Source organism: Serinus canaria, chromosome 5 (genome assembly GCF_022539315.1).
Source record: "Serinus canaria isolate serCan28SL12 chromosome 5, serCan2020, whole genome shotgun sequence".
Classification (NCBI taxonomy): Eukaryota; Metazoa; Chordata; class Aves; order Passeriformes; family Fringillidae; genus Serinus; species Serinus canaria.
In genome coordinates this window covers 34570278-34580671 of record NC_066319.1, presented here as the reverse complement: position 1 = coordinate 34580671, position 10394 = coordinate 34570278, and the positions used below count along the sequence as shown (strand labels likewise).

Sequence of the window (10394 nt, the reverse complement as noted above, 5' to 3'; positions counted from 1 at the left end):
GCATCATAGAAAGATTTGAAACGCAACTTATACTATAGCATTGCCAAGATTTTTGATTCAAAAGAACAGTTTGGTAACCAGTGAATATTACCCTTCCTTAATTTATAAAAGTATTGCATCCTTTTGACACATGCCACGCTTCACAATGAGATTATGCATTTTTTTTTTTTGTGATAATGCTTTCTCTTTCTCTCTCTCTCTCTCTCTCTCTCTCTCTCTCCTCTCTCTCTTTCTCTCTTTTTTTTTTTTTTTTTTTTTTGGTGTTTTTTTTTTTTTTTCCTTCTGGTTGTGTTCTGAGGCTGAGGAAGGTTTCCCCTTTTTTACTCTATAGCCAGGCTTCGGTCAGATTTTTTGGCAGGTATGTGTCTCCTCTTGGATATAACTTAGTAGACTAGCTAATATTAAATACTTGAGATGAGATAATTTCTGAGTAAAAGCAAGCAAGGTGGGGGTGTGGGGTCGAGAGACGACGGAGAAGGGTTCTCTTCCTTCCACTAGTGAACAGTGCAGGGCAAACACTTAGCCTGGAGGGCCTCCAAGTTAATGGGGATCTCGGCGAGGTCTCCCCTGCGGGCCGGCCTCTGCAAACCCTGCTCCTCCGCCACCGTCAAGGGAGAGCTGCCGGGAGCGCCCCGAAGGGGAAGAGTTCCTTTCACGTGTTTCTACTTTCCTGTGAAAGATGCCCCTGCGAAACCATTTGTAAAGAGCTCCGAATTCCCCACCGAGGGAAAAAAAATTAACCCAAGAGAGCCCAGGCTTCGTGCCGCCTTTGTAGTTCGAAATTCAGGCTCCCTGGTCAGGCGGCTCCGGGCGAGGAGAGGTTTCACCTCTCTGGCTTAGGTTAAGCAGTTCTTTGCAGCTAGCTTTACAGGGATGCTTTACTCACCTTAGGGTAGGATGACAATGGCAGGCTTTTCTCAGACCCCCTCTCGTTTAGTCTTTCCTCTCAAATCACGGATAACCCCAAATACACTTGAAGGACTCCCTAGAGATGATTCTTTGAAATGGACTTTGCATTCATTTCCTCGACAGAGAGCAGCAAATCCGCTCGCTTTGAGTCTAATTCGCTAGCCTGATACTGTATTCTGTTACACGGCATTGAAGTGGGGGAGGAGGGGAGGTTGGTGGTGGTTGCTTTGGTTATTTGTTTATTTTGGCAGTTTAATTAATTTTTTTATTTTTGTTTTTCCAGTTTTCCCTGATTTTTTTTTTTTCTCCAGTGGAGTGAGAGGTGAGTTTAACAGTACCATTCCTGTATAGAAGCATCCTGGACTAGTTCTTGGGAAGAGGACTTTAAACGCCTTTCCCTCGGGCAGCATCTGTCTGTTGGTAGCTAGAAGAACGCAACGCTAAGTCTGCATGGAGAAGGACGCTTCAGATCTTTCCTCCTTTCTGAGGAGAGGGAGGCTGCACGGACCGAGGCCCTGCGAGTAAAAACGCCGCCTGCAAGCCGCCGTTTTACCGCCGGGAGGGGGTTGCCGGGCCGTGGGAGAGGCCCCGAGCGGACGTCGCGTTTGCCGGGCGCAGCGCGGCCGGTGCCCGCCGCCCGGCGGGGCTGCTCTCCCGCGGGCCAAGAGCGCCCCCAGCCCGCCAGAGGCGCAGCGCCGCCGCCGCCGCCGCGCCGGGCCCCGCCGCGCCCCGCGGACACGCGTGTGAGGTGGGCACGGCGGCTCGCTTGAGCCGGGAAGGCGCCGGGGGCTGGCGGCCCCGGTCCCGGCCGTCCCGAGGATACGCGAGTGCGGATGCCGCCCTCCGCAGCGCAGGGCGTGGGCGGCTCCACCGGTGCCCCGCGGCACCCGCGGGGCCATCCCCGGACAGGTTTGCACCGGGCACACAACACACCGGCGGATCTGTCACAAGTCACCGCCGGAGTGTGCTGTGCGTGTGCGAGGGCTGGAATCCCCGCACCTGCGTCGGTTTCTGTCATGCGAAAGAAACAGGCGCTCAATACCGCTGCCCCCTGCGCTGAGGTGTCCCAAGCACAGCGTCGCGGAAAATTCAACTTGCTGTATATTTAAAAAATTAATTATTTTCATGAGGTCAAAAATGGCAGGAGCAAAGGGGTCAAAGTCATGGGCCAGGTGGGACACCAGCCGTGGCTCTTCCCCTCCGCCACATCAGGACAGCAAAAGAAGAAGTCGGTCCACGGAGGGCCCCATCCCGGGTCCTGCCCACGCAGCAGCGCGCCTGCCCCCACCCGCAAGGATGAACACACTGAGCACATCAGTTTTATCAGTCATTTAAACTTCTGTCCCTATTCCGAGATTTCGGCACGTAAATCTAAACGTACACAGAACTCAGTCATGGAATTTGGAGAGTAGGAAGACAAAGGGAGAGTGCCTGCAGCTCTCTCATGCACATGAACGTTGCCCGTGATCCCTTTTAACGGCGCATTTTCTCCACTGGAGCACTCAAAGCAGAACTCAGCTCAGTACGGCTTTTTGCAAGGTCTCTTTCCTTGATCTCCCCAAATTTTTGGCATTTAGTCGCTTTCCTGGAAATTTAAGGATATTAGCATTCTTTACACAACACCGAAAGGTGCGATAAGCCTGTAGCTTTTTCTCAAATGACAAGCTCAGAATTTTTAGAAATAATTCATTACAGAGTCCGCCTATACTCGCCATGCTAAAATCGTCTTTCATATAGCAGAGATGGATAAAGGACCAAATTTCCTCCCGACTTGAGTGGTGGAGGGGAATTTTGCCTAGCCCCCGTAATATTTCAAAAAGGGAGAGCACGCTCAGGGATCTGCGGGAATGGCGCTCTCTCTCATTCTGGTACCAAAGGACAAAAATCGCACGTGAAGTTACTTGATACCTGAGTGTAAAAGAGGAGTAAAATCCACACTCACCCGCTGCCGTCGGAGGACTCCTATTCCCAAGTGCCATCGTGCGCCTTTCTCGCAGGTAGAGGCAGTTTTTCCTGGCATCTTTAAAAAAGGCAAACACAACATTGCACCCTTGTGACTTTCTCTGACATTGGTGGTAAACAAGCAAACAAAGAGCACGTTAACAAAACAAGCTAAAATATCTACAGATTAACCACAAGAACTGCTAAATCGGCGAAGAAACTTCCAACTTACCGATTGAAACGAAAGAGCCCGAGGGGGAGGGGGAAGGCCGGGGGAGGAAACACTTTGAGGAAGAGACCGAAAAGAAAAAAAGAAGAGAGAGAGCGAAAATCCTGACATTAGGCACACGCAGTTTTGGTGTAACCGGTGCTTTGAAACTGTGCTTCGGTTGCACGGGCGACCTGCTTATCGGGGGCCACGGGGAAACTGTGCGTTTAGACAGAAGTCTGTCATCTCTATTCATTCGTATCACATGGATCTGCCTGTGGGGATAAGAGGTAGGGAAGATTTTCCTGAAGTGCACCTACCCTTCTGGCGGGAAGGATTGCTGGGCAGGTTTCTTCTGGAGGGTCCCATCTCTCTGGAGTAGCTGAAGTGGAGTTGAGGGCAGGTTCTCCGGTGAGGTAGGAATGTGCAGGAACTCCGCCCTCTGGGCACAGTCACACAAACCCAGCACAACAGATACAGCCAGCCCTAAAACCTCTATTGATCTTCACCTTCACCTCTTCCTAACCCATTTGCCCACCAGTTTTTGACCCATTTACCCAGGCACCTTCACCACGGGGCGGAAAGGGGGGGGTATTAAAAACAAGAACACTTCAGCGCACAGAAAAGCAGAGAAGCTGCTACAGACACTAGAGCAATGGATAGACACCTCTGCGGTCTGTGTGTGTCTCTATGTGTGTATACATAATTATTGCCAATCGCTGATTTTGTAGTCGCATAAGATGTATGCGCATATACTTTCTCGGGCGTTGGGTGTATTATTCGCCATCACACAATTAAGTGCAATAGCGGTGATTATCTACAGGCAGACTTTTTTGTTTATTTGTTTGTTTATCTCCCATCTTAAGGGAAAATACAACAATTAAATAATAAAGTCGCTAATAAAAGGAGTCTTGCTCAGTGTTCTTTCTTAAACAAAACTCTGATGTGGCTCAGTCAAAACGTAACCGGAGTTCAGTGGGAGTTTTGCTTGAGTGAATACTGAATACATGGTGATTGAGACCTCATATTAACACAAGTGGTGAGGGGGTGTGTACCTGAATCATAATTTCTGACATAAATCTTAATAATCATCAGAAGAAGTTATAAAGAGCAAAATGACGTCCCGGTTAAACTATTTTTTTCAAGTATCAGATTAAAAAAATGTCACTCCCCCAAGCAGAAGTTTTGTGCCATTTGAGCCAAATTACATTTTTGTTCACTTTCTTTTAAACCCTTTCGTAAGAATACGTTCAACATAGGGGATGATATTTTACTGTAACAAAAGAAAGATATCTAAAATATGACAAAAATTTGTTGGCCAAATATCGCGTTGAGAAATCGAGTTACTGTTTATTATGCTTCAAACATGTTTGCGAAGGCAGTCTTAAAGTCGTAATTGGATGTTTCTTGATGAGCAGATTTCTTCTCCTACGATCTACGCGAGCAAAGTTAATCACCTCCAACATCAACTAAGAATATAACAATAGCTCCTTAATTCCATAAAGACCGCCCGTCCCCCATAAACACTCTAAATTAGGAAACGCTAAAGAAACGACGCTAAGACACTGCATCATTCTAGAAATGTACATGTTTAAAAAATCCTAAAGGCTTAGCTTGAGGATTTGACATAGAAACCACCGCGGAAACAAGTATCAGATAACAGAAATACTGTATGCTAAACCACCCCCCCCTAAAAAAAACCCAACCGAACCACAAAAAAACCCATCACCACCAAAAAAACCCACCAACCCCTCCCAACAATAAAGCAACAACAAAAAGAAAAACAAACAAACCACCACCTCGAATTCAGTGCCGAACGAGCCTGGGCAAAGACCAGCCTCAGCGAACAAAAGGGTTTCTCTGTCTGAGGAGCAGGCAGAGGTAAAAGACATATTTGGGGCCTTAGCAGTCCTGACACAATCCGTGACAACTTTCTCGATTTACTGGTGTTATTTTATTTTTGTTTTGGGTTGTACTTATTTTTTTCCTTTACAAAAATACTCTGATTCCTGGTAACATGTATGGAAACAAATTACCAGCTCAGCAACCACCCCTGCGCCTGGTGTAAGAGAAAGAGGGAAAAGTCTGTGGCATCTGAACTCCTTAGGCAATACTTTGCAACACCGAGCCTAAAGGAGAGCTCTGGGAGTGAGTGCTGGCTTAAACTGAGTCTGGAGAGACACACATCAAGGCTACCCTTTTCAGGAATTATTATGCATCACGCTTATCTAATTAATGCTTATTAGCCAACCTCAGACTCTGACATGGTGAGATTGTGCTTTCCTCCAACCTGATCTGTCTCCTTCCTCCCTTCAGTACACTGACAGCAGATTTTTTTCTTTTACATTGCAAAAAAAAAAATAATACTTTACGTATGTGCTATTGGATTTCCTACGGCATACAATCAGTTGCAAGTGGTAAATAATAAATCATTTTCTTTGTCAGCTGCAGCAGATGCTGCTCTTTTAAGTTGTTTAGGCACTAGTACACAGAATGGGGTCTCTAGGCTTCACGAATTTAAATCATACCTATTGTATTTTATTATTTCCAATAGTTTTGTTGAAAAAGAGGGGGTTGGGTTTTTTTTGTTTTTTTGTTTTTTTTTTTTGTATTTTTGCATCCCTTGTTTTAATGACAATAGAGTCAAGAAAATGGGGGAGGGTAGGAGCTTCCAAGTGGTGGTATCATCTCTCCATCCCTAAACAAAGCAATCGTTTTCTCATAGTGATGATTAATTTTGAATTGCAGGAGTGAGAGTGAAAGCTAAGAATATCAGAGAGTTCTCTCCTTCTCCCCCACACAGTGCAAAGCTGGGTGTCCCATCTCTCATCCGTAACCTTTCACTTCCCTCTCTTTCCTGTAGATCTGTTTGCATCTGTTTATATATTACTTATTTTCGGGAGATTCCTTCTTCCTCCCCTTATTCCTTCAGCACGACAAATACACTGTTAGCAAGAATTCAGATTTTCTACTGCTTCATTATTCACACACCCCCCCCCGGCATTTTTTTTTTCCTTTTCTTCCTCTTTTCTGTCTTTGTAAGATAAGCTCTTTAAAGCGTTTGCGATAACATCTCCGACCCAGAGATTATTTTTCATTCGGCCTATTGTGAGCAGTCGCCGATTTATTGCCCTGCTGCAGAGCTCAGTTTGGGCTACAAACGTAACAAATGAACAACTTGTCCTCTGCGGACTCACCGCGGGATCCAATTAGTTCCTAAACCTTTTGCACAACTTTTCTAATTATTTTCAAGAGTTGTGGCCTTTATAGGCTTCCCTAAACTCATCAAGACACCAATTCTTTCAAGGATTAAATGCTTCTTAAAATTACTAGCAGCGTTGCCCCCTCAAAACTAATGGATCGATTCTCCGGGCAACGCAGCTTTCTTAGGGACGCCTGCGTGAGTTACTGGGCTTCAGCAGGCACCGAGAGAAAAAGAGCTCCTTTTCAAAACTTTACATGTAAGTGCATCCATGCAGGTTTGATTTGTTGATTCTTTTTCTTTGTTTGTTTGGTTGCTGGGTTGTTTTTACCCCCTAAAACGTTTAAACATCGGTATGCAAGGCAGGGTGTCACGTGAGCCCCCGGCGCCCTGCCTCCCTGCCATGGACTGCGCCTTCACCTCACCGTGCTCGGCTCCTGCCCCCCCCTGCCCGGCCCGGAGGGGCACAGCAGAGAGCCGGCTGCCAAAAAATACCGCTACTTTCACAGTACCTAAAGCCAAAGGGTCTGCAGCACCAAAAGTATATAAATACGTACAGCCTAGATACTTCCGGAAGAGCGCTCCTTTAAGATAAGGGTTATATTTTATACACACACATATCATAGCTTGCTAAATTTGGTCAAACGATCATATGATAGCTGATATGTGTGTGTGTATACGCACACATACACATTCTTTGCTAATATATCTCGAGTCATCAGAGAGACGAAATTAATTTCTTTCGGTACAATAAGTCTTTGAATGCATTTCAGAGATTGCAGGAAGAACACGTACCTCTACAATAATGCACCTTGGCCTTTTTTCCCAATGCGTGCTTACATACTTAAATTGTATATGTATGTGTGTATATTTGCATACATATGCAATGTTAAGCATTTTCAGCCTAAGTCAGATTTTAGTAAAACACCCTTCCTCCTACTAACAATATTTTAGCAGACTTTATAAGAGTTCTGCCCCAAAATGGACACCAAAATAGTGGCCATGGTGTTTGATTAAATACCCTCATCTTTTACATTTGAAAATACTGCAGTTAAAGACAGCATGGGAGGGGGCGGGGGCAGAAAGAAAGGAGCATGTGAAAAATGGTGGACTGTGCAATAAGCAGCACTCTGATCTCACTGTAACTTTAAAGCCTCTGCCACATTAGGGTTAATAAAAGAGACAAAAAAACTATCAAGTATATATGAATTTAGCCTATTTTTTTATTTCTGTGTGTTCATAGTAAACATTTTTGTAAGTGACAAACACGGGCATATGACCACAGTATCACAATCAAGAAATTTTAAGACGACATTAACAATCACTCAAATTTATGCGGCTTCTGCGCAACACAGGTTACATATTTGCAAGGTTTACCTATAAGTACAATAGGTATTAACATTTCACTACATTTAGAAAAAAAATAAAGGTGACCTGTTAGTGACCACATACATCAAAATATACACAACACAAACTGAAGGCAATCATTAATTTTGTCCCCTTCTGATTAATTTGAACGGGCAGTGCTGAAAACTGAAATAACGTTGCTGTTTTTTTTAAATTACTTCGTACACTGAGTGCATTTTCTAAAACCCAATCTTTGGTCTAAAAGTAAACAAACAAACAAATGAACAAAAAAAAAAAAAAAAGCAATTCGGTAAAGAAAATAATAAAATAATAAATGGCCAAAAGTAGATCTTGGGCATTTTTCAGTATTAATTCTGCTTAAATACAAATTATGTTTTAAGGTTTTCTTATAGTTTTCATAAATTTAGTGGTTTGGTTTGGTTTGGTTTTTTTTTTCTTTCAAGGTCTGCACCCACCGACATATCCATGATAACTTATAATACTGCAAACATGGAGAATCGGGTGGCTTTTAGTGATAGACTTATCATATTTGAGTAAAAAATTGCAAAAGCAGTCACTATTTAGATACACATTCTACTATAATTTTGTCTTCCAACCTTCATAGTCTACAATGCAATCTCCCCACATTGCACCTTGCTGACACTCCTCACCTTGGTGGAATAATAAACAACCCTAAAGACTGAACAAACGTACAGAAAATGGGGGACTTAATAAAAAATACCTGGACTTTTTTGTTTTGCTTTTTTTTTCCTTTTAATTATCATTTACAATGCAAATGTGTGTAAAATGTTCACTTACAGTCTGATCCCATGGATGTTAATGTATTAAAGGGTTTGAAGAAGACCCCTGATTTTGATGTGTGAAATAATCAGAAAGTCCTCCGGAAAGTCCCGTTGTAAAACTTGGCAAAGAAGGTCTTAAGGACTCACAGGGGAGAGTGGAGGGCGCCTGTGGCGACGTGGAGGAGGAGGCTGCCCTGGCCGTCATTGAAGTGCTGCTTTGAGAAGTCATTGAAGGGTGAGGAACATGGGGGAAAAAGTAACTCGTCTGTCCTGCTAGGAGATTTACAGAGCAGGGATTTAGGGAATAGGTGCCGGAGCAGGGAACTGACAAGCCACACGGCACTGAGGCGGCCAGAGCTGCTGCTGTGAGGTGATGAGTGGCATAAGGTATCTCTCCATTGACTAGTCTATCAACACTTAACCCATTAGACGTGGAAAAGGAGTGGTTGTTTCCCAAGGAGTTTTGAGTCAACACTGAGCTGTAGGGCATGGGGTGGCTGGGGTAGGCGGACGTGGTCCCATTGTAACTCAAAGTGCTGCTGGCCCGGGGGTGGTGCAGGGAGAGGAAGGGGGACATAGGCCAGTACAAGGATCCTGCCCTATCCATGAATGTCAGTCCGGTAGAGGTGAGCCGAGCGCCCCGCTTGAAGGCCAGCTTGGCCCGAGAGGTGGTGGAGCGCCGGCGGAGCTTGCCGGTGGTGCCCCCGATGAAGACGTCGTCGCTGGAGGGGTCCAGCATCCAGTAGTTCCCTTTGCCCGGGTCGTCGTAGTGGCGGGGCACCTTGACGAAGCACTTATTGAGCGAGAGGTTGTGTCGAATGGAGTTCTGCCAGCCCTGCTTGTTCTCCCGGTAGTAGGGGAAGTTCTTCATGATGAACTCGTAGATGCCATTGAGCGTGAGGCGCTTCTCGGGGCTCTGCCGGATGGCCATCATGATGAGCGCGTTGTAGCTGAACGGCGGCTTCTCGTACTTGCCGTTCTTCTTCTCCCCCTCCTTCCCGCTCTCCCCGTCCTTGGCCCCCTCCGCCGCCCCCTTCTTCTCCTCTGCCGCTTTCTCCTTCTCCTCCAGCTCCGCCGCCGCCGCCGCCGCCGCGCCCGCTTCGCCTTTGCCCGCCAGCATGTCCGCCTTGGCCACCTCCAGGGCGCCGGAGGCGGCGGCGGTGGGGGGCGGCAGGAGGTGCTGCCCCTTCTCCTCGTCCTCCTCCTCGGCTGCGGCCGCTCGCTGGGGCTGCTGCGGCGGCGGGTGGTGGTGGTGGTGATGGTGGTGATGGTGGTGATGGGGGTGGTGGCTGTTGTGGTGGCTGTGGCTGCTGTGGTTGTTGTCGCTCTGGACGGCTTCGGGCACCAGGCTGTTTATGCTAAAGGAGGATTTCGGCAGCATTTTCACTTCCTTCCTATCTCCCATGTCCAACATCACACACTAGTCTGAGGGGGAAAGTTGCGGCGGCTGAGGGAGCTGCGCGCGGGGCGGCGGCGGAGGCGGCGGCCGAAGCGGTGGCGGTGGCCGAGGCGGCGGCGGCACCACCGGCGGCGGCGGCGGCAGCGGCAGCGCAGTTGGACCGCAGTCTCGAGCGCTGGCAAGTCATGTAGCACGGACAGGAACCGCCGGGGAGGGAAAAAATAATAGTAATAATAATCACCGATCAGAGAAAAACCAAACCGAGTCGGAGCGGAGGAAAAAAAAAAGGTGTAAAAGGGAAAAAACCTTCTGAAACCTAAAAAAAAAAAAAAAAAAAAAAAAAAGGCAACAACACACAAACACAGACACACCAAAAAAAAAAAAAAAAAAAAAAAAGCTACTTCATGGTGCCCGGTTCCCCCGGCACGGCAGCGCAGGGGGAGGCAGGAGGGAGCAGCAGCCGCCGCGGGCCGGCGCGGAGCGAGGCAGACGGGCGATACAGCCCGCCCCGGCCGCAATTAATTTCAGAGCTGCCGGCACGCACCGGGGCTGTAAAACATTTTTTGGTTTAACCTTTCCCACCGG

General features: G+C 46.9%; 1 protein-coding gene across 1 annotated transcript; it reads right to left on the bottom strand.

Annotated features, from left to right (window-relative positions):
• Window positions 1-7916: 7916 nt before the first annotated feature.
• Window positions 7917-9838, bottom strand: FOXG1 (forkhead box G1). Its single transcript, XM_030239691.2, has one exon. It carries the CDS (start codon window positions 9822-9824, stop codon window positions 8445-8447), a length of 1380 nt encoding a protein of 459 aa, XP_030095551.2. The 5' UTR covers window positions 9825-9838; the 3' UTR covers window positions 7917-8444.
• Window positions 9839-10394: the final 556 nt, after the last annotated feature.

What these genes read in the sequence shown, in the direction of transcription:
- FOXG1 (XM_030239691.2), bottom strand. Translation starts at nt 9,824, where the DNA reads ATGTTGGACATGGGAGATAGGAAGGAAGTGAAAATGCTGCCGAAATCC.